Below are 24,249 nucleotides of genomic sequence, written 5' to 3' on the forward strand. Positions count from 1 at the left end.
TTCCACCCTCTGTGTAAAGTAGTTAAACCTAAACTGTCTGGGCATCATCCGTTTTCTAACTTTGTCCATTGGCTCTCGAGTTTGTGGCAATCTCGAACATATTATTGGGGTTTGATTGCTCCATTCCTTCAAGAATCCTGGATAATATCTGCACTGAACCTTCTATCGAGAAAATGTGCTCCTGAATAAGAGAGAGAGAGAGAATAAACCAGGATGAGGATTGTAATATTGTTACTGTGCCAGAGTTTGTGGGATGGAGCTAGGGCAGTTGGCATGGGGAATTTTGGAGAAGTAGGGCCTGGAGGTGCTGAAGGTATGGATGAGGGTTTGTGTGGTGGAGATGATTTATGGAGGTGTAAGTAGTTGCAGTCTTGGTGATGGACAAGATGTGAAGTTTGAAGAGAAAATGTTAATACTCCTGTGTGGTGCAAAGGAATAATCCCTCGGCATCATTTTGACAGTGCTTCTTAATCCCCGTTTTCAAAGAAACACTTCTACTTCAAGAGTGGACTTTTGTTTCCTCTAGCAGCGATCCTTTTTTAAATATCCTTGTGTCGTCAAGCGGATAGATGTGGACTTTGTGCAGTAGTGTAAAACTATTGATAACGAATTGGCAGGCGATTTTATATATCTCTCCATTTTTATTTCCATTGACTTCAATGAACCAGTGGTCAATTCTACGATAATCACCGTGTAAACAGTGTCCCGACTTCAGTCCTCAATTTGCCTTTCACTGGCTTGGACTGTTCCCTATCCTCCTGTCATGGTTTAACTTGAAGTAGTGTTGTATACGTATCTTTCTATACTATGTACTGTCCTGTGAATGCTATAACATCCTCTCTTCGTCACCACCTTTCAAGTTTCTCCTGCCTTTCCTCACAACTCCATGCTAGCAATCGGCTCTGCTGGCATTTCTCTGCACTGCCTCCAGGGCTTGGTTGTGTTCCTTGTGTCTGAGTGACCGAAACCAGACACAGTTACTCCAGGTGCAGTGTGATCCCATGAAATAGCAGCAAATGACCTGTGTTTGCATTTCTTTCTGCAGCGACTGGCTTCTTGGACAGAGTGATGCATCCTGTTTCAGCGAGCGGTGGACAGATGTCCCAACAAATGTCTGAACAGACGGTCTCTGAGGCCGAAGCTCAAGAGCTGAGACAGGTGAGTGCGTTCCGCTCAGTTATTTTCCATTTATTGACTTAACGCTGTGTGATGGACAGGCTCTTAAACCTCAACCCCAGTTCCATTTTTCATGTAGACTGTATTGATTAAGTAACTAAGTGCATTGTACATTTTTGAGATCATTGTTACTTTTGTTAAAGTGTGATAACTAATTTTCAGAGTTGTACATTTAGCCCATGTAAGAAGGAAGTGACTGAAAAATGAGACTGGATAGTGGGCCATGATCCTGAAACCATGGAGCAAAATGCTGGTGCAATTATCTGCTGCTCAGCCTCTCTGCTTGCCTTCACTTAGTGAAGAAACAAAATCACACAGTAGAGAGTTCTTGCCGCTATGCTTTCACTCTCTCGTGCAGACTTTTTCATTCTCTCTCTCGTTCGCGCGTGCTACCTTGCGGGCTTTCTCATTCTTTCTTTCTCTCGCTCACTCACTTACACTGTTTCTTTCTTCCATTAGATCAAAAGGGCAAGAGCCTGTATACTGTTTTTCTTGTATGAAATATCTAAAATAAATATATATTCATATAATGCCATTCTGCATCATCGAAACATCTCAAAACACTTCACACCACTGATTATTGATGGGCAGTGACTGTTGTTATGGAGGCAAACACAGCAGCTATTCTGCAGCAGCATCTTGCAAACAGCAACCAGTTCATTATCTACTTGTCACCCTCTTTTCATACTTGCTTTCTTTCATTTGCATACAGGTTCCTCCTTGCGGAATTCCAGATGTGGGATTAAGAGGGTGTGTGAGCTTTGTCTTGCCCCTTGTGCCCTTTGCCCTTCTGAATATGTGTGCTCTCTCTCCGGCTGTCTCTTGCTCATTTGCTCTTTCATGCACAGTCCCTCTGCTGCTCTTGTGCGAGCTGTGTTTCGTATGCATGCTTAGTTTCTGTCTTGTGCAAACTTGCCTCCTATTCAAAATGATTTTTTTTACACTGGAGAGTTTCTGGTGATTTGACTCTTCTCTGGAAGGCACTGCCTCCTTCTGAAATAGGAGTTGTCTTCTGATACCATTCCCGAGTGGCTATTCTTCATCTGTGAATCTAGATAGTGAGTGTCGAAGGTACTATACTGTGCATGGCGTCTCAATTGAGCCCAATCCTGTCCAACACCTACACATAGTATGGGTCACTGGAAACTAATCAGGAGCTAGAACCCTGGCTAATTGAATTTTTTTCCCTCTCCAGTTCAGGGTACAGAGGTCAATTGTCTTGCCACTCTTGCTAAAATCTGATAACTCAGGATGATCTCTACTGCTATACCACATTAGCACTTAGGACCTGAAAGCAGTTTGATTTCCCATATAACTCTTCTGTGTGTCTCGTTCCTTCAGTTAAGAGAGAAAGACTTGCATTTATATAGTGCCTTTCATGACCTCAAAGTCCAAAGCACGTTACAGCCAATGAAGTACTTTTGAAATGTAGTCACTATTGTAATGTAAGGAAAGGCGCAGCCTATTAGTGTGCAACAAGCAGCAGTGAGACTAATGGTGTTGGTTGAGGGATAAATATTGGCCAGGACACTGGGGTGAACTCCCCTGCTCTTTTTCAAATAGTGGCATGGAATCTTTTATGTTCACCTGAGAGGGTAGACGAGGTCTCCGTTCAACATCTTATCTGAAAGCCAGCACTTCTGACAGTGCAGCATTCCCTCAGCACTGCACTGAAGTCTCAGTCTGGATTATATGCTTAAGTCCCTGGAGTGGGGCTTGAACCCCCAACTTTCTGACTTGGGTACGAATACCACTGAGCCACGGCTGACATTTTGTTATACATGTGTGAGTAGTTTTTCGGGTCACAAGTATGATTACTGTCCTTTTTATCTAGCAGAGAGTATTTGTGACAGTTTCTTTTTAATGGTTTTTAGCAAAATGTCTTTGGGTATAAGGGTAAGGGAGACACCGTCTGCCCTCTCATGGACATAAAAGATCCCCTGACATTACTCAAAAGAAGAGCAGGGTAGTGGGACTAATTGGATAGCTCTTTCAAAGAGCCGGCACAGGCATGTGCTGTAAGATTCTATAAGAGCAGCGGAGTTCTTCTGGTCCCTTGCCAACATTTATCTCTCAACCAACACTTTTTTTTAAATGTAGATTATCTGATTAGCTATCTCATTGCTGTGTGACAATTGGCTGCAGGTGTAATACATTTCCCTACATTACAACAGTGACTACACTTCAAAAGTACTTAATTTGCTGTGAAGCGCTTTGGGACATTCTGAGATGGTGAAAGGCACTTTATCAATGCAAGTTCTTTCTCTTCAGCTCTTTTTTCCCTCTTGCCCCTTTTGTGCTGTCTCTCTCCCTCTTACCCTTGAACTACATCAGTTTCTGTGAAGAAGTGATTGATAAAACCAGACACCAGAGGGCTCCAAATGCATTCCGTAAGCAGTCCTGCTGAAACACTGAACCTTTTTAATGTGCTGCAAATCTTGGGATGGGCTGCACTAAATTTTTCCTCTCGCTGAATAACTGAAGGATTACGAGAGCCGTCTTGTTTGCAGAATCGTTGGGTACATCCAGATCGCACTGTGCTGAGCTGGAGCTCTTCACCCCTATTTAAAGCTACAGTACTGTATTTAACTCGACACAAAAGATACTTCTGAGAAATGAGCCTGCAGAGAATTTAAAGAGACGCTCCCATATTCAGTCCCTCCTGTAAAAATCCCAACTGAACAATCAAAAAGTATAATATACAAGTACCATCTCTCTTTGTTTAAACTGGTTAGGCACTGAAAGGAGGAGATGGAAAGCACTGAAATAGTATAAGAGCCATGTCACTCATTGGCCGGAGAGGCTGAGATCTGATGATTCGGCTATTTAAAGAGCTAGTAAACACCAAAACACACAAGAACAGAATATGGGAGGTAAAATCCTGAGTGGCCCAGCTAGGGGATACCTGTTTAAAATTGATGAGAGCTGATTGGGGAGGGGGTTGCGGGGGGATGTTCAGATTTTCTGTAAAGGTTATGGATTCGTGGCCGGCTCGGTTTGAGCATTCCGCCTGCTCGGTCCCTGCAGGTGGCTTCTGCTGGTACTTCATTTTAAAAGTGCTGGGTTTCCTGTGGTGTAACTCTGCGCGCGCGAGTCGGAGGATCTGGTAGAAGCTTCTGGGAGATGTGAGACGCACAATGACGTGGGTGGGGAAGAGGGTTTTCTTGTAGTGTGGCTGAAGTTTTGTTTTGCGCTGCACACCTATTCATAGTAAGATTTGCTGCTAGATTTGTAGGACAATGATGTGGTATATCGGCTGTTTTTAAAAAAAAAACACAGATCTGATTGGAGTGGAAAGAATACGAGAGGAGGAGGTCTTGAATGCAAATAGTTTTTTCTGTAATCAATGGGGGTTTTATTTTTCTTTCTCCTGTGTGTCAGTAACCAGAGGACACAGATTTAAGATAATTGGCAAAAGAACCAGCGGCGATATGAGGAGAACTTTTTTTTACGCAGCGAGTTATTATGATCTGGAATGCACTGCCTGAAAGGCTGGTGGAAGCAGATTCATGAATAACTTCCAAAATGGAATTGGAGGGCTATGGGGAAAGGGTGGGGGAGTGGGACTAATGGGATCGCTCTTTCAAAGAGCCGGCACAGGCACGATGGGCTGAATGGCCTCCTTCTGTGCTATACCATTCTATGACTCTTGCCGCTCCTCCCCTGTGTGTGTGCTCCCTCCTTTCCTTTTCTCTCTCCTCCCCCTCCCAACAGGTGCCTACCTCTGTCGCCCCTTTTTAAAGCACTCGGTGGCCTCTGCATGCACAGGCCGGATTGATATTGGTGGCAGCAGCAGGTGCTGACTGACAAAAAGTATTTGAGACAGAGGTGCTTTCATCCATCTCGCCCTCCCATTCATCTTCCGAGAGTCCGATGAGGAGTAGCACAGTGTGTTCCTCAACAGCAGCGCTTTTGTTTTCTATATATTTTATTTTATTTTGTTTCAAAATCTTTAGTGTGCCAACGTTGATGTGTAGTTCTGCTCTACCGCTCCTAAATACAGACCACACAGTCCAACAGAGGAGAGGCACTTATTTTTCTGAAGGTGCTGAGTCCCTGCTGGGGCACATTTCCACAGGTGCCCACTGTCTCCTGCTACCTCACCTAAAGTGATCATTCTTCATGCACGAGCCCAGACAGTGAGTGTCCACAGGCCATTCTACTAAGGAAGACATCACATATCATTTCCGATTTCCATCCACTTGTATGCATTCCAGCGAAGGTCACTAGAGCAATCAGAAGCAGCAGCCACAACTAAGATTTTAAAATGTCTTCACTGAGGAATTGTCTTGCCACACACTCTGGCTAAAAACAGATATAAGCGACTCACATTACATTCACTGAGACAAAGAGGACTACGTGGAGATTTAAGAGGTTGTAAATTCTGAAAGGTTTTGATAAGGTGAATAGAGAAAGACTATTTGGTTGGGGAGGCAGTGATGAGGGGCCATTTATTGAAAAATCATGTATCTAAATCCAAATTATTTTTATACAGTGATATTGTTTCTTCGCAACACAGGCTTTACTTGGGCAACAACCAGCAAAGAAACCGTACCTTTGTGACTTATTGTTGTACATCATGCCAGTGCTTTCTTGGAAACTGACCGCTGAAGCAATCCCCCAATGGAATTTAAAACACTGACATATGTACTCCTCCACAGCAAGCACCCTTCGAGCCTGTACCCCATATTGCTCTGCTGCCCTGTTTTAATTGTGACAATGAAAAGCAGCTCCAGAACATAAGTCTCTGAAGCTGGCAAAGCCAGCTGGTTTTACCCCAAAAGGCAACTTCCCACATTGACAGCTAAGCAGTACTGAGTCATTGGTTTGTTAGTCCAGTTTCCACCGCCCCCGAAAGTACTCTGTCTCACTGTGGTTACAGTTCCATGGTGTTGGTATTTCTCCAGTACCTCATCCAAGTACCGTCCTTTATAAGTGAGCCTAGATAATGAGTGGGGCGTAGCACAGCACAACTCTAGCCTTAAAACCCACCTCTTTCACTAAGCTTTTAGCCACCCTCCTATCATCTCGTTCTTTGGCTCGGTGTCCATTTTTGTCTGGTTAGCTTTTGTGAAGTGCCTTATGATGGTTTTCTACATCAAATAAATGCAAGTTGTTGTTGAATGCTATTGCTTTAGAATATTTCATAGCTTGTGGTATTCCAGCACACTGGGGAAAATGGAACAGTTTGTTCATTATCTGGAATTATACAGCTTTTGAATCTTGCTGTGAGCTCCTGTACAAGTGTGGCAGACATTGGGAAAATACACTCCGGTCTGGTACTGTACAGCTCATGTGGAGCCTGCTACAGCTCATGTGGAGCCTGCTCCAGGCCTATGTCCCAGCTTGTACCCTCCACACTTCTGAATCCTGAGTATTGTGCTCCGCCTCCTCTCTCTCTCTGCTTCAGTCAGCCCTGCAATCTGGAATTCCCTTCCTAAAGCCCTCTGCCTTTCTACCTCTTTCTCCTCTCCCCTCCACCTCCCAGAAACCTTTTACAATCTCATCTTTTCAACTGTGCTTTTAGTTACCTTCCCCCAACTCAGCCAGCTCTCCCAAGAAGTGCCTTGCGATGTTTTGTTGCATTAAAGTCAGTTGCCAGCTCCTGTAGGCTACGAAGTGGATGAAAATGAACAATCCACTCCCGTGTGGTACTGTACATATCTTGTGTCCGTCTGTGTTGGTGCACACCTGGAACGATTCACTTGCATCCTGCTTTCATTTTAGATCCTGCGGAAGCTGAAGAGTATCGCACTGGACACTGAGGACGAGCTGGAGCGCCAGGACGAAGTTCTGGATGTCATCAGTTCCTCCACAGACCAGGCGACATCCCGGATAAACATGAGTCACAGGCGAATGCGGAAACTCCTGTAGGACTTGAGCTGACCAAGTGCTGCAACACTCAGTCATATTCGGTGAGGCTTGCTCTTCTTCAGAACCTCAGCATTTGGAGAGAATGCTTCGAAGTGCTGGAACAGTGGCTCAGGATGGCAGTCGATCAGGTGCACTTTACTCGTCCTGTCCTTCGATCGGTTCGCCCAGTCCCTAAAGCTTATAGGGAAAGACATGTTTGTCTGTACTTGGCTTAGGACTGTTGACAAACTTCATATAAATTGTTGCAACAATCTGTGGCGAGTCTGCAGTTCTAGTGTCTTGGCCGTAGAAGACTCCTCACCACCTACATGTCAACATTCAAAGAGAAGCTAGGAAAATGCTCTTGTCAATCAGAGACAATTTCCATGGCAACTGTCTTACAGTCTAATGCTCATCTTGTTTTAGAACACTATAAAAGTCTAGCCAATGGTAGGAAAGCTTGCAAAATACTTTCAAATTCAGATGCTGATTTGCAACCTGTAATATGTAGCTTGTTTAAAAACATAATTAATTGAATGTAGAATTTTTATTAGTGCACTAATATCGGCTGATTTTTTTTTTTTTTAAAGGAATATAGATCGAAGTGCCCCTGAGGCAGTTTACCTGTGTGTTGAGAATGCCTTTCCTCCCGTTTACAAATTTACAGCTGACACCCCACAGCTTTAGCATGCAGGGGGAAGTCTTGCAGAGCTGTTGAGCGTGCCGATAAGTGTCCTCTTATAGCTTGAAGCTTGGACAAATTCCACCACCGCATCATTGCTGTCTCCTCTGGCTTTTCCTGGTCAATCCCACCCACCAGAGATCAATAGAAAGTGCCAATAATACACAGTTGGTGAAGCAGCACATGGAAGAGAAAAAGATTAATTTTTCTGATGAGATCCATCACCAAAGATGTTTCTCTTTTGAGATACTGATGAGATTCTGCCTTTAATTTCAGATTTCCAGTGGTTGTGGCTCTTCCTTTCATCTCGTGCCTCAGAGGACAGGTTTGATTGGTCATAATTAGGGCTGTAACAAAGCTCTGTTTAGGGGGCTGGGGAAGAGAGAGTTGAATTTTTGGTCATTGCTGTATGAGTGAGTGGTGGAGCTAGAATTGTGAAGGATCAGAGCTAGAATAATGGGAAGTGTGTTTGAGAGGGAAGGATAGTAACCAGGCCTAAAATCTGACACTATTGGCAAAGGATCCTTAGCTAAGTCAGTCGTTACAGACGCAGTTTTGTGTCACAATGGTAGCACCCATTGTAAGGCGAGTTCTGTCTGTTGGCCATCCCGTCAGTTACAGCTTGTGGGTGTCTTGGCCTAGCCTGCACCCCCACAGTAAGGAAAATCCAACAAGTCAACCTGGGCCATACTCTGCAGTCTACAATCAACCGCTAATTGGAAGCAAAAAGTCAATGCAGTAATGATGTTTATCCCTCCCTAGATATCTCTAGTATGTGAACATAATGTCACTAGGATTTCAGTAAATGGTCAGTGGGTGGGTGACATTTTCACACTATGCATTTGAACTGTGGGGAAAGAAACCCAAAATTACAATTACCGATTTGTGCCCTTTGAAATTTGGGTTGTTCCTGAAGAGAGAGTTTTGTGGTATACAGCACAAGGGTGAAGTACTTATGATTACAGCTCTACCACTGCCACTGGTGACAGTAGTGGTGAAGCAATTTAAGATGAAGAATTGAGCATATCACACAAGATATCTAAAACAAAGTAAAATGTCTTGCTTCAAGTATATAGTTTATTGGTACCGATATGCTAAAAAAGCACTGTAGTATTTACTTGGCAAGCTAGTGACATCTAGGGTCAGTGTGTCAATACTACATCGACCTGTATGGTTCGAGCAGTCTCACCAAGACAGCTTGGGTCCTTTCTATGGCGTTCAACTGGAATTTTGTTCATATGCTGGGGGATGTGTGCTGTCTCTTGGGCGTTTCCTCTATTTGCTATTTCTTTATAGGCTTAATTTCCTGCCTATTCCTACTAATTGTTAGCTGCAAATGCATTTATTAGGATGGTGCATGGCCTCAAAAAAGCTTTACTAGATTGCCAATACATACAGGATTTACTGGTGAAGTTGTAAGCGTACTGTTCATACCCCAATATAATGTAATGCTAGTTAATATATTCTCCTTTTGATGATAATTGTCCTCCATGGTACTTTTGTGCATGGTATGTAGTCAGCGCGTGAGTGCTCGCAGCTTTGCTTCGGAGATGTAAAGGAAAAAGTAGGAGAACCGATGGGGACTGGTGCACCATCACAGTCTGTGATAAAGTCCAGGGTATAGATTGCGCTTTGGTTTTAGTGAGTATAAATGGAGCACTTTGTATGCTGAGGGGATATATACACTGGCATGGCATATTTGGTGGGATCTCCTATATAACTTTAAAATGTCTCTTAACTGCTTGTTGTTGTGAATCATAATATACTAGGAGTAGGAAATGCCAGAAATGTGCAATAGATAGAAATGCTTAATATTAGGATGTTGGATTGGCATTGTTTACAGGGATATATCTGTGCTGCAATATAATCATCTTGGTTTTTGGATGGGTATGGGGGTGAGCTGAACTCTCTCTCATTCCCACTCCTACTGCTTCCAAATTGGGAGATGAAATACTGTGTATAGAAGCACTTTGGATAATTGACATTGAGAGGGGTGCCTACCCATGTGCTATGATGTGCCAAGCCTGTTCTTGAATGGAATGGGGGTGGGCAGTTAGGTGCGGAGTGAGGACCAATTACTCATACTGACCCCACCCTCCACGCACAAAGCCATGAGAGGAGAAGGTGGTGCAGGAAGGAGAAAGACTTCAGACAATGACTGAAAATGGTTGAAGCTCTGGCAGCTTGTGCTTTTAGGCATCGATTGGTATGAGTAAGGGAGCAGGTAGAGAGAAACAAAATGGATATGAAGTTGACCTGCATATGTTTACTAGTTGCATGTCAGGTTTTATAGTGGGAGGAACCAAAGTTATAAGTTTTGCTACGAAAGTGGATGTTGCTGTGATCCTGGCAGAGCCTGTAGTAGGTTTCTCGGTCTCCCTGGAGCAACATGACCCTTGCACAGAGATTATGCTTTTCAACTCTGCAAAGTGCATTAGCAAGCTGCTGCTGGTAAATGGTGCCTAATCTGCTGTTACTCACTGGAATCCAGTGCAAGTTCTTGACTTCCACTAGTTCAGTGTTTACTATTGATAGTCCCACCAAGCTGATAAACGCCTGAGATACGTGGGTCTTAATTGGTCTTCAACTGTACCTTATCTATATATCGCACCTTATTTTCCCATTGATCTCGGCCTTCATAAATACCAACCCTACCATCTTCTCATTACAGCATCTGGCTGTGAAACCTGAATTCTGTGTCCTGGCCCTAACAACTTTTCCAGACAACCCATTACAACCTCTATTGCAAAGAAATACTTCCTGATGTCAGTCCTAACCTTGCTGTTCACAATCCTGACCCTGTGTATTTTGTCCTGCAGCCCCGGCTTATATGAAAGTATTGTTCCAAACTTGCTCTTTGTCCTGTTCTCTATGGTCTATATAATGGCCCACAAATTCGGGTCGGGGGCTTCCCGCGGGTGCAAGCCCCCGACCTGCACTTACCTTGCGCGCCGGCCGTTGAGCTCTGGACCCCTGTGGAATTCCGATCCGGGGCCTGGTCCAGCTGCCAGCGTGCAATGTTTGCGTATCCCAGGGGTGCAGTTAGTTCGATGCGTCCCCTGGGATCTCGTGGGCCATGGAAAGCCAATCGGAGCAGGGAATGCTCCATTCATAAGTCTGACAGGAAGTGCTGTCAAGACTTCTAAATACTACGGCCCCAAAATAGCACTAAATCTTCAAATAAATTTAAAAAAAAAAAAAAAAACATCATTTTTTAAATAAACTATAAATTACATGAAATAACTATTTTAAACAATTTAAATTTTTGAAATAAATAATTTTATTTTCTAACGGGGCTAAAAATAAACTTACCTTGCTTTAAAGTATTTAAAAATAATAAACCTGTGGAAAAAATGTTTTAATTTTAATTAATTCACCACTTACCTTGTAAAAAGCAGGCCTTACGCCTGCTTTTTACATTTCTAACTTCTGCAGGCTTATGCTCCGGGGAAAACCTGTTTATAAAAAAAAAAAAACGAAGTTCAATACGCACGTGCAGCCTCCCCCGCGCACGCGTTCGGCCTCTGAACCTCTTCGTTCAGAGGAACGGAAGTGCCGGTTTCCCGTGCATGCAGGAAACCGGCACTTCCATTGGGCCTACGGGTGAGTACCCCGTGCATACTCACCCGTGGAGACCTGAATTTCTGGGCCATTAATGTGTTCTCAGAGACATCTATCTTCAAGATGCCCATCTTATCTAGATCCTCAGGTCCTGCTTCTAACTCAAGGGATCAGCCGTGTCTCATTTTTGTCTGTCTCACTGTGTTTGTCTCTTGTTGAGCTACACATTTGGCTGCAACAGTAAGGGGAGTGGAATGAAGCTGGAAAACTTTTTCTCGAGCCACTTGAATTTGCACAGCTATGTCCCTTTTTTTGTAATTTTGTTTTTAATTCTTAACATGCTTGCTCAGTGTAAGACGTCCATGTTTTATACCTGGTATCAGCCTGTGGACCTCCCCCTATCATATATAGCAGGGTTTAGATGTAAAGTTCCCACCTACTCTGCCCCAACAAAAAGTGCCTTATTCCTAAATTCAGAAGAATCCTTTTTTCTTGCACCAACTGTGACATTTCCATTTCCCCACACCCCGTGGCCTCAGTGAGTGAGATTGCCAATTCAGCGATGTATGTGGGTAGTGTATTGTGCTCTTGCAGCCACCAGGAAACAGTTGTAAACTGTCCAATCTCCTTTCATCTCTAACCTGATCAGCCAAGAGAGAGGCACAATTCAGCCTGGGCTGGATTGGAAGCCAAGTGTTCGAGTTGAAGGGACTCCCACACTACCAAGTTCCCTCACTGTTCACTTTTTGAAGTTTATTTTTGTGAAGAGAGTTGTTGAAATTTCCATTAAAAAAAAAATATATGTAGTTAGTTTGGAGATGTACAAACTATTCGCTAGAGTTTAGAAGAATGAGAGGGGATCTCATTGAAACTTATAAAATTCTAACAGGACTAGACCGACTAGATGCAAGAAGGATGTTCCCGATGGTCACAGTCTAAGGATAAGGGGTAAGCCATTTAGGACTGAGATGAGGAGGAATTTCTTCACCCAGAGAGTGGTAAACCTGTGGAATTCTCTACCACAGAAGGCAGTTGAGGCCAAATTATTAAATATATTCAAGAAGGAGTTAGATATATTTCTTAAAGCTAAAGGGATATGGGGAGAAAGCGGGGACCGGGTACTGAATTTGGATGATCAGCCATGATCTCATTAAATGGCGGAACAGGCTTGAGGGGCTGAATGGCCGACTCCTGCTCCTATCTTCTATTTTTCTATGTAAACTATGATCCATTGGTCCCTGGCTCTCTGGCCAAGAAGAACCGGGTCCTTGGTCTCTGGATATCTGGCCGTGATGTCTCAGTCCATGGTATCAGGATATCACAGAAACCCCACAGTGCAGATAGAGGCCATTTCGGCCCATTGAGCCTGCACCGACACATATCCCACCCGATCCCCGTAACCGCTACATCAACACATATCCCACCCTATCCCCGTAACCCCACGTATTTAATCCCCCTAACACTAAGGGTCAATTTATCATAGCCAATCAACCTAACCCGCACATCTGGCTGTGAAGCCTTAATTCATGGTCCCTGGCTATCTGGCTGCAATGTCCTAGATCTGGATATCTGGCCGTGGTTATCTGGCCACGAGTCTCCGGCCTATGGTCCCTGCCTATCTGGCAACGAGTCTCCGGTCCATGGTCCCTGCCTATCTGGCTACGTATCTCCGGTCCATGGTCCTTCGCTATCTGGCCACGAGTCCCTGGCTATCTGGCCAGGAGTCTCCGGTCCATGGTCCCTAGCTATCTGGCTATGATTCTCTGGTCCATGGCTATCTGGCCACGAGTCTCCAGTCCATGGTCTCTAGCTATCTGGCCACGAATCTCCGGTCTATGGTCCTTGGCTAGCTGGCCACGAGTCTCCGGTCCATGGTCCCTAGCTACCTGGCCACGAGTCTCCGGTCCATGGTCCCTAGCTATCTGGCCACGAATCTCCGGTCTATGGTCCTTGGCTAGCTGGCCACGAGTCTCCGGTCCATGGTCCCTAGCTATCTGGCCACGAGTCTCCGGTCCATGGTCCCTAGCTATCTGGCCACGAGTCTCCGGTCCATGGTCCCTAGCTATCTGGCCACGAGTCTCTGGTCCATGGTCCTTGGCTATCAGGGCACGGGTCTCTGGTCCATGGTCCCTGGCTATCTGGCCATGGGTCTCCGGTCCATGGTCTTTAGCCACTTGGCCACGAGTCTCCTGTCCATGGCCCCTGGCTGTCTGGCCACGAGTCTCCGGTCCATGGTCCCTGGCTGTCTGGCCACGAGTCTCCGGTCCATGGTCCCTGGCTATCTGGCCACGAGTCTCCGGTCCATGGTCCTTGGCTATCTGGCCATGAGTCTCCGGTCCATGGTCTCTGGCTTCCTGGCTATCTGGCCACGAGTCTCCGGTCCATGGTCTCTGGCGACCTGGCAACGAGTCTCCGGTCCATGGTCCCTGGCTATCTGACCACGAGTCTCTGTTTCATGGTCCCTAGCTATCAGGCCGTGTGTCACTTGCCCTCCTCCAATCCTGAGACAGCAGAGCAAATTCAGACAGTTTAAGTCTGTAACTTATCTTGTAGGCGGACATAGGATTTAATTTGTTAATTACAAAAGCTTTTTTTTTTTTTTTTAAGTCTTTCAGTTATCTTCTGGGAGATTTGATTTTATGCGTATTCCTTGAGTTCAGCATTTTGTTTTCTATTTCTTATTGTGTGGCCCGAGAGACTCCATGGTACGCAGCCCACAAAAATAAAAGTTTGGACACCCCTGACTTAACTTGTACTCGATGCTCCTGAGAAGTGCACTGCCAGACCAATGAAGGAAACAGAATTCCTGCCAGACAGGGTCATTCTGCAAATTACAGCACTGATTTTTAGCTGGAATTATATACATGTAGTCATTTTTTTTTGTTTGTGTGGTCTTTAAGATCAACCGTTGATTATAACGATAGAGGGAGTCGAATTTCAAGTGGTTTCAGGTAATTGTCTACAGACTCTCCGTGTTTACGAAAAGGGTTTGTAATGGGAGCAGGCATATTAAATCTCTTGCTTTCAGTACCATATTACTGATTTGCTGTATGGAAATGTACACTCTGCCTGTGTCATGTTTGCTTTGTACAATAATTACCGAAATAAATCTACAAACCACATTACAGAGGCTGCGTTGAAAGTTTTTGGATGTGTCCGTTACGGCTCCCTTGCCTATGTGTTTACACAGTTCTCCTGTGTTGTGTTCTGGGAGGCATAGCAACAGGGTACATTGGGAGGCTACTGACTCCATCTCTGTCTCAAGAACACAGAAATAGTTGGAAGATTTATTAGATGCTCCCAAGGGTAGGCTCAGAGCCTTCCCCTGCGAGCCCCAATCATTCTCCGTCAACCTTGGTCCGGCAGGTGCTGGTTGATTCTGCATTTCCGTGTGTAAGGAACAAAGTTTTAAAACCAAAAAATTATTTCCACTATAATTATATCCACTATAAGCCCACTGACTCCCACAGCTACCTGGACTACACTTCCTCCCACCACGCTTTCTGTAAGGACTCTACTCCAATCTCCCAGTTTCTCCGTCTCTGCCGCATCTGTCCGACGATGCCACCTTCCATACCAGTGCATCCGATATGTCTTCCTTTTTCCTCAACTGAGGATTCCCCTCCACCATGGTTGACGGGGCCCTCGACTGTGTCCGTTCCATTTCCCGCACTCCTGCTCTCACCCCTTCCCCTCCCTGAACCACGATAGGGTTCCCCTTGTCCTCACCTTTTCACCCCACCAGCCTCCACATTCAACGGATTATCCTCTGCCATTTCCACCACCTCCAGCATGATCCCACCACCAAACACATCTTCCTCCCTCCACCTTTCATCATTCTGAAGGGCCCATTCCCTCCGCGACACACTGGTTCACTCCTCTATCACCCCCAACACCCACTCCCCTTCCCATGGCACCTTCCCATGCAAGCGCAGGAAGTGCAACACCTGCCCTTTTACCTCCTCCCTTCCCACCGTCCAGGGCCCCAAACACTGCTTCCAGGTGAAACAGCAATTTACTTGTACTTCTTTCAATTTAGCATACTGTATTCGCTGCTCACGATGCGGTCTCCGATACATTGGGGAGACCAAATGCAGATTGGGCTGGGCGACTGCTTTGTGGAACACCTCCGTTCAGTCTGTAAGGGTGACCCCGAGCTTCTGATCACGTGTCATTTTAATTCTCCGGACCCCTCCCACTCTGAGCTCTCTGTCCTCGGCCTCCTACACTGTTTCAATGAAGCTCAAGAAACGGCACCTCATCTTTCTATTAGGCATTTTACAGACTTCTGGACTCAACATCGAGTTCAACAATTTCAGATCATAACCTCTACCCTCATTTTTTCGGACGGCAGCTGTTGTTGATTATTCTGCCATTGCCATTTACTCTTCATCTAGACCCATCTTTTGTTTCTTTACTTGTCCCATTACCAGCTCCTTTTACCTTGCACCATCATCCCTTTTGTCATTTAATCTTTCCTGCCTTCCATCCTATCACAGACCTTCCCTTTTGTTCTTTCCTCTGTATTTACTTAAAACCTGTTACATCTCTAACTTTTTCTAGTTCTGACGAAGGATCATCGACCTGAAACGATAACTCTGTTTCTCTCTCTACAGATGCTGCCTGACCTGCAGAGTATTTCCAGCATTTTCTGTTTTTATTTCAGATTTCCAGCATCCGCAGTATTTTTCTTTTGAATTATTTATTCTCATTGCTTGCAAGACTGGTATTTATTGCCCGCCTTTAGTTGCCCTGAGAAGGAGGTGGTGGGCCACTTTCTTGAACTGCTGAGTAGCAGTTTGATACAACTGATTGGCTTGCTAGGCTCCCTCAGAGAAGTTGAGAGCCAACCTTGTTGGTGTGGGACTGGAGTCACATATAGGCCAAACCGGGTAAGGACGGCAGGTTTCCTTCCCTAAAGGACATTAGTGAATCAGTTTGTTTTTTACGACAATCTGACAGCTTCATGGTCACTTTTACTGGTGCCAGCTTTTTTTAATCTTTTAAACTTAATGCAAATTCTCAAACTACTGTGGTGGAATTTGAATTTACTGGATTATTAGTCCAGATAATCTGGATTGCTAGTCCAGCAATGGCACCACTACACTGCCGCTCCTGAAGAGCAGTGACTGACTCCTTGTTGGGAGGGCTGGCCTGATCCAGGCTTTGCCAAACTTCCACACACGAGCACTTTTCAGCAGGAGTCACTGGAGAGCAGGAAGCCTGGGGAGTTTCTTGTCAGTTGATCAGTTGATTCAGGATTAAACCTGGGACATAACTATTCCGTGTGGCTCAGTATCATAAGGGGCAATGAGTTTAACCACTGGCCCATCAGAGAAGCAAAAGGAACCGAGTTAGGATTATAACTATCTAGCAGAGAGCTCCAGAGACACGGAGAAAGGGTGCATGAAGCTTCACAGCTGATGTTTAGTGGTAAGATGCAGCTTATTCCTGGAAATTTCCTTGGGGGGGGTGTGGGGGGTCTCCCGATTGGCTGCCGTAACTTTAGATATTCAGGCTTTCCACTGAAGTTACAGCAATCGATAGGTAGACCCCTTCCACTCCAAATAAAAATTCCTGACACTCATGGTCTTGGCATAAACGTTAGGATTGTCTTAAAGAAGATGGAAAGTCTTGAGTGGTGAAAGGCGGGGAGTGTGGGAGGGCGTGTGTTCTGTATATAGTGTTAAAAATCACTTGCCAGTAGGAGAAAGCTTCAGTTTGCACATTTTCCCTTCCCATCCAGGACACCAAATCTACTCACCACTCATCTCTCACAATTTTCCTCCTCGAGGCATAATATGAATGTTTATACCGAGAAAAAGAAGGCTCAGATCTTATTGAGGTGTTTGGGTTAAAGTTAAACTGAACCCTAATAAAAATGCTCGTAATCATCAAGGGAGCATAGACTCCACCTCAGAACAAGGAAGAACAGACAGTTTGGACTTAACTACTTTACACAGAGGGTGGTGAATGTAGAGGAGCAGTAGAGGTGGATAATACTGACAGATTTAACAGGGAACTGGGTAGATATTTGGCAGCAAAAGTGTAATGAGGGAAATGAGAGATGGAGAGTAGTGTATGGTGCTTTTCAAACTTTGAGGCAGTTTGAGGATGTCTCCGATGGTATCAAATATAGGACTGATGTCAGGAACATCATTCAGCACATGGAATAAACTTCCACATATGGTCATAGGATGTCTTGATGGGGAGGACTGTAGGGTCTTTCTGGACAGTTGAACTAAGATTGGCCAAATGGCCTTCCTTCATTGAATCTTACAACACAGAAGGAGGCCATTTAGCCCTGTGCTGGCTCTTTGAAAGAGCTATCCAATTAGTCCCACTCTCACCACAGCCCTGCAAAGCTTCTTTATTTATATATATATACAATTCCTTATCTGACACTCTATTTTGTGATCTGGTCCTGATCGTTCCTATATAAAAAGAGCTCGCGTGAATTCTGAAGCAATTCTATTCGCTAACGTAAAACACAGTGCTGCACAAAGCCAGATAAAGTTCCTATGAGTTGCATACTGCTGCAGGCTCTGCCACGGTGTAAGTTTGATGCACTGACTTCTGATTGATGAACAGGGCTGTTTTAGAATGTGTGGGCTGCCTTGGTAACGGCATCCAAGCAGTTCCCAGAGTAGGTGGAGGCCTGAACTCCCATTACAAAACCTCTTTTATTAGTTCCAGTCCTTCTCATAATTGGATTTTGGTCAAGATCTTTGATGAAGAAGTTGAGCAGTGACATTTTATTGGGAACTATTTCATACATTTACGAGAACAGGGAAATACCGCCAGGTCGACCTAGCCTGTCCCTTTTTGATGGTTTCGAGCACCACTTACCCACCCATGCCCCTTAGTCCCTGCTCTCACTAGAAATAGCCCTTGAATCCATTTACACTCTTTGCTTCAACGGCCCTCCTTTCCCTGGAGGCAAACCATTTTTCTAAGCCTCTGTCACTTGTTCATGTCTTATCTCTCAATCTTGTCATTGTGGTTCAAGTAAAATAGTAAGGACACAGGAATGTACGGGGCTCCGAGAAATCAGTGTTGTCAATCTGCCTGCTTCCATCCCTTTCTCTGCCAAATATCTATCCAGTTCCATCTTTAATTTGTTGTCTCTACCTCCACACTCTCCGCACAGTCTGTTCTACATATTCACCACTTTCTCTGTACAGTGGTTAAATTCATTCACCTTCCCTATTCTGAACTTGAGTCTGTGACCCTAGTTATAAAAGTGCTGGATTATTTTTAATTTGTTCTTGGTTGACACTGGCAAAAGCCACATTTTTTATTGCCCATTCCTAGTTACTTTAAGCAGGTGGAGTAGTCCCTCTTCTTGATAGTGATGGTAATGAATCAACTACATAGTGTAGGACTGGAGTCACATGTAGGCCAGACCAAGTAAAGGTGGCAGGTTTCCTTCCCTGAAAGACATTAGTGAACCGGTTAGATTTTTGTTCAAGGCAAGTCCACAAATTACCAGATTTATTAAATTCAAGTTCATAACTTGCCACGGTGGGATCTGAACTCGTGACCTCTGGTAGTGAACATAACTATTATGCCACCATACCCAATTATGGCCAGCACTTTATACAACTCGAAGCAGGTTAAAAAATAAAGACCTGGATCATGTCTCTCACCCCATCCCTGCCTTTTCTCCATTGAGAAAAAAGATCTATCAAAGGAAATCTGCTCTAAGCACAGTGCAATGTTAAACAGTCCAATGATCAGGAATCCTATAGGACATAATGGGCGTGCATTATACTGAAATGCGCCAGTTGAGCAAACTACCAGAGCCAGCTCACACCTTAGCACCTTCAGGGGAGGAACAGGTTGAAAAAGAAAACTTTTTAAATAAAATGTGCTTATGTCTGGTCCATTAATTGACCCCAGGGCTGATACATGGGGTTTTTAAACCCTTTAACTCGAGAAAAATATAAAATGGCAAAGCTGCAGTTAGACATGCGGACCTAGAAATTCATCTTGGGCAGTGGCGCAAAATGGGCGGTATCGGATCGGCTGCCTGTTACGCGTAGCACCTGATATTCAGTTCCATTTTGTGTCATCGCCCGAGATGGATTTCTCAGCCCTTACCTGAGATGATCTGATCTTCAGGTTCCAAACATTTAGAACTGAAGAGAAACCTTGATTGTACTTTTAGGACCCGGGCCCAAATTCAGTGTAGGACACCCCCACGAGCCCCTACCCAATTCTCCCTGCCCAGAACACCTTTCCTGTGTAGTAGTTGGTGATCCACCTTGAAGAGCTCACTACTGCTCGCTCAGCCGCCTTCATTACACCAACAGCCTTTATTCCTCTCCACTCGAGCCACCTTAAGAGTCCCCCAATATGCCCTCCCACTTGACCTGGGAGCGCTAGATCCTGACACCATGAGGCTGAAATGGGAAAGTGCGACATTTCCTGGTACTAACCTCCCTTCACCTCGAGGAGCACAAAATGCACCAAAATAGAGCAAGAGTAAAATAAAACCTTGTTTATATAAAAGGAACAGCTCACTCTGTTCAGGAATTGAAATGACTTGGTGCAGAATATGTACAGGCACCAACCTCACTGAGGTAACATGTATGATTACTGTTCGGTGGAGTAGACCTAATTTACAGAAAAACATCTCGTGCAATGCTTGGGTTGTTGAGGGGATTCCCTGGTTTTATCCAGATGCTGGGGAACCGATGACCTCCTCCAGTCACTGCTGAGTCCAAACTTCTGCCTCCGTGACTCATTGACCCAGTAAATATAAATAGATGCTTAAAATTGTCAGGAAAGAACTCGGGTGGGGAGAGTGCCTTTACCACAGGCGTTCAATGGTAGGGGTGTGTGCCAGCACTGATTAAATATTAACAAAATATAAACATAGACCTGTTTCTTCTTAATTTCCGCTGCTCATCCTGTAGATCGACCCAATCTCTGCACGTTCTTGCTCTTCACTGTATCACTTTGTTCAAAGGAAGACTCGTTGGATAGTATTGGACCCAGAGTCTGATTCTTCAGATTGATTGATCTGCCTCAACTATAGAACTCCTTATGTTCTTCCTCTTACAATTTTACAGGATTTTAAACCACTGATTCACTTAACCACTACATATGCTTTGAACCTTGATGTTATTCTTTAGTTCATTCTTTATATTTTCTAACCTACAAAAATGACAGGCAAGAAAAGACCAGTTGGCCCACCAAGCTTGCCCCATATGCATGGGTGCTTGGAGCATCGTGACTAGACACTTCCTTACATCCCGCCCCCAACAGCCATGCCATCTGGGAGAGGCAAAAAAAGGGAAAAATAACAGGGTCAATAAGGGGAGAAAAAAACTCCAGAAAATTCCTCTCCGACATCCTCAGGCGATCAAAGCCAGTCCAGAAGATCACATTAACCATGCGTATACTAACTGTTAATCCATTTAACTTCTATATGATGCTATCTCTGCCCCAGCCGTGAACTAGTCCAGCTCCCTCTTGAAGGCATGCGGAGTGGCAGCAGACACCGCACCAACCGGCAGCGCATTCCAGAGGCTCACTACTCTCTGGGAAAGGAAGAACTGCCTAATGTTTAGCCTATTCCTAATTTTGCTTAATTTAAATGCATAATCCGTGGTCCTCTCCAATCTGTCAACCTGAAATAATCTATCAATAGGCACACAATCTGTCAACCTGAAATAATCTATCAATAGGCACACAATCTGTCAACCTGAAATAATCTATCAATAGGCCCTTACATTATTCTACGCTTTAGGCCTTGACCTTCAATAGGTGTCTCAATAAAATAAATCTCTAATTGAGCTATGTTTCCTTTCTGCCAGGCAAGTTTTCAACTGTCCTCAATCCTCGGGTGAGTACTGTTTCTTTTTTTGGATTGACCAACTTGCCTTCAGTCCCCTGGCACGCAACTCGACCCGAGGTCTCATCATTAACCCCCACCAGTCCTCCACTTTTGATATCAAACTGCAGGAATGATCCTTCACATCCACCTGTCCTCAATCCCCTGACGCCATCCATTTAGCACAGAATTTGAGTAGGTGGAAAAGTACCCACTCTGCTGAAATGCACTTCTTTTCCACGAGGGGGCACCAGCGTCTTACTGTGCTGGATACTTCAGTGCAGGGAAAGCCCTCAGTCTGGAGCAAGCTTAACAGCACAAGACTGTTTTTAAAGAAAATAAACAGACCCAGAGAAGCCGTGTACTTAAGACCAGTCCGCACCCATCCACCTACAGGTTAAACTGTTGTTGGTTTGCAGTCAATATTTTTCAGACTTTTTAACAAAGTTCATTATTATAAAACCATTCAATATTTTAAAGATTTTTTAGAAAACCATCAGATATAGTTCTAAAACTGTAAAATGCTACAAAGCTGCAATTTATTTAAATATTTTACAATAAAAAAATGTCCACTCTTTTCCCCCAAGCAGTTTATACCTAACAGATGTGTAAATAAGTATGCCAAGGTTTGCATTAAGGGTTCCCGGTGATGAGGTTTAAGTTCCAGATCCAGTTTACAAACACTTTGTAAAATTGACTTCATTTTACAGTGTGCCCATCAGTCTAACCCACAACTCAACTCCATAATTGGCAACATTTGGACACAGGAAGCACAACCTCTGCAGGGGGCAATACAGTAGGTTGGTACTGTCAGTCTAACGTTTTGTCTGCCCTTTTTGTCATTCTTCTCTGTTCTCACTTTTTATTTTATCTTCTCACTCTCTATTGCTCTCTCTCTATTTATTTGCCTTTCTCTCGATTTCTCTGTTACTATTTATATTGCTGTCGCTCTCCACCTGTTTCTCTATTTCCCTCCTCTGTGTTCTCTCTTTTTGTCTCTTTATTTCCCTTTCTCCAATTCTCTCTTCTTTAGTTCATTCCTTGTTTCATTCACTTTTTTTTTCTCTCAATCTTTCTCTTGTCTTTTCCCACATTCATTCTTGGCAGAATTAGTTAGTATGTCATTGTCACAGTTTGGGATCTTTTAACCATTTGTCCACAGAAACTCTTTTTTTGAAGTATTTTGAAAGCATATTGTATTTAAAAAAGGAGTCTTAGGTGGTAGGTAATTAAGATGCTAATGAAGTCAGTTTGATGTTGTTTCCTCATAGACTGTAAGTAATAAGCAATTTGGTAGTTTGTCCCTGTAGTTGATAAACACCTTACACTCATTGGATTGGAAGGGATTGTAATCTCTTTCTCACTGTGAATAGTTAGGAAATAAAGCAGAATATCAGTCACTAAAGAGTCAGCCTAACTTTTGCACCAGAAATGGCAGCTTGAGGTACGATAGCTAGCTCAAAAAAGGCAAGATGCAGTGGGAGTTATTTTCTTTAAGTTAAGTAAGTTGACTCACTGAGCTGGTATGGTGTAGCGTGTCAGTTATTTTTATATCATTCGCAAAGATAAGTTTTTCCAATTGATCTAAGGGAATCTGATCATAACTATTGCTCTTACTGTGGAATAAAGAACCTTAATGATTCAAACCAAGCTTCGCCTCATCCAGTGTTAACTTGGTCTGCCTTCGAAGAGATTGAAGAAATAAACGTGCAAAAGACTTGGATATCTGTTTCAGGCCACAAGGGAGGCTCATTGTTACACCCCTGGGTCCCGCTATTGTACAAGTGTATATAGGTCAGTATGAGTCAATTCCTATGAAAGTAAAACACTCGAGCACTGACGAAAGTGACATGACACCACTGAACTTGAGAAGGTATCTATGGTAGATCCAAATATATAACAGGCATTCTCTTGTTTTAAATGTTCTTTCTCTTTCAAAAAAAAAACATTTTTATAACTTTTCCAATATTTTTTCCTCGGCTCCTGAAGGTGCTGATTCTTTGTTGGGATACAGTTCCACATATGCTGCTACCTCTCCGATACCTCACAAAGTGGCTATTTTTAATTCATTAACCTAGATTGTCAGTGTCAGCAGACTATTTGACTGTGGGGAGCAGCACAGCCAAGGTCTTCAAGTGCCTGTCATTGGAGAGCAGGAACCCTGGCTAATAATTTCCCCTATTCCCATGGAGGCCAATTGAAGGCCAACCTGCTGCCCTTAAGAGAACAGTTGACCCAGCACCGACCAGGCATTGATTTTGTGACTTGGTGCTGCTCCACACAGTGCATTTACCCGCAAAGTCAATGGAAAAGTCTTTGGGGAAAAAAGAACGAACTAGTGTGTATATATATATTATCTTTCACAACCTCAGGACATTCCATATACGAATGAGCCTGTTTCACCCCCCCCCCCCACTTTTGCTTGTAAGGAGCCCCTTAAATTTAGAAAGAAAGAAAGAACTTGTATTTCTATGGTGCCATTCATGACCTCAGGTTGCCTCAAATCGATTTATGGTCAATGAAGTACTTTTGAAGTGTAGTCACTGTTGTAATGTAGGAAACGCAGCAGCCAATTTGCGCAGAGCAAGGTCCCACAAACAACAATGCGATAATGACCAGATAACCTGATTTTAGGGAGGGTCATTGTCTATTTTTTTTCTTTCATTTCTGTTTGTTTTACTCTCATTCTCTTTTTTTCTATTTCTCTTTTTATTTTCCTTTTCATTCGTTGAGTTTGCTTCCTGTTACTATCCGTGTTTCTTATTTAACATTTTATCCCATTTTCTAATTGTCTTTTTTTCATGTTCCTTTTCCAGTTTCACTTCTCTCTTTTTATCTTGCTTTTCCCTTCCTTGCCTGTCTGGCTTAATCTCTTTTGTGATCATGAGGTTAGATATGGATGAAGAAGTGACATTTGGCCCATATTAGATCATATGTCTAGGAAAGTTTACATTCCCCAATTACAAACTGGTCCTTAAATGATCCCAGGGTTTTCACCAACATTATCCTACCCATATGTACAGAAGGGCATGAAAAGATCATCCACACATGTTCCATAGAATTATACAGCCCAGAAGGAGGCTATTCAGCCCAGCGTGCCTGTGCCGGCTCTTTGAAAGAACTAGCCAATAGGTCC

General features: G+C 43.9%; 1 protein-coding gene across 1 annotated transcript in view; it reads left to right on the forward strand.

The window, feature by feature from the left end:
• Nucleotides 1-14,399, forward strand: part of snap47 (synaptosome associated protein 47) — a 39,434-nt gene extending 25,035 nt beyond the window's left edge. The window contains exons 4-5 of the mRNA XM_085992525.1: nucleotides 1,046-1,158; nucleotides 6,904-14,399. Coding sequence (XP_085848651.1) covers nucleotides 1,046-1,158; nucleotides 6,904-7,050 — 260 coding nt within the window. The 3' untranslated portion in view covers nucleotides 7,051-14,399. The remainder of the gene's footprint in view (nucleotides 1-1,045; nucleotides 1,159-6,903) is intronic.
• Nucleotides 14,400-24,249: the final 9,850 nt, after the last annotated feature.

This window comes from Somniosus microcephalus, chromosome 7 (assembly GCF_052327205.1).
Source record: "Somniosus microcephalus isolate GS21.2 chromosome 7, FLI_Smic_1.0, whole genome shotgun sequence".
In the NCBI taxonomy this organism is placed as follows: Eukaryota; Metazoa; Chordata; class Chondrichthyes; order Squaliformes; family Somniosidae; genus Somniosus; species Somniosus microcephalus.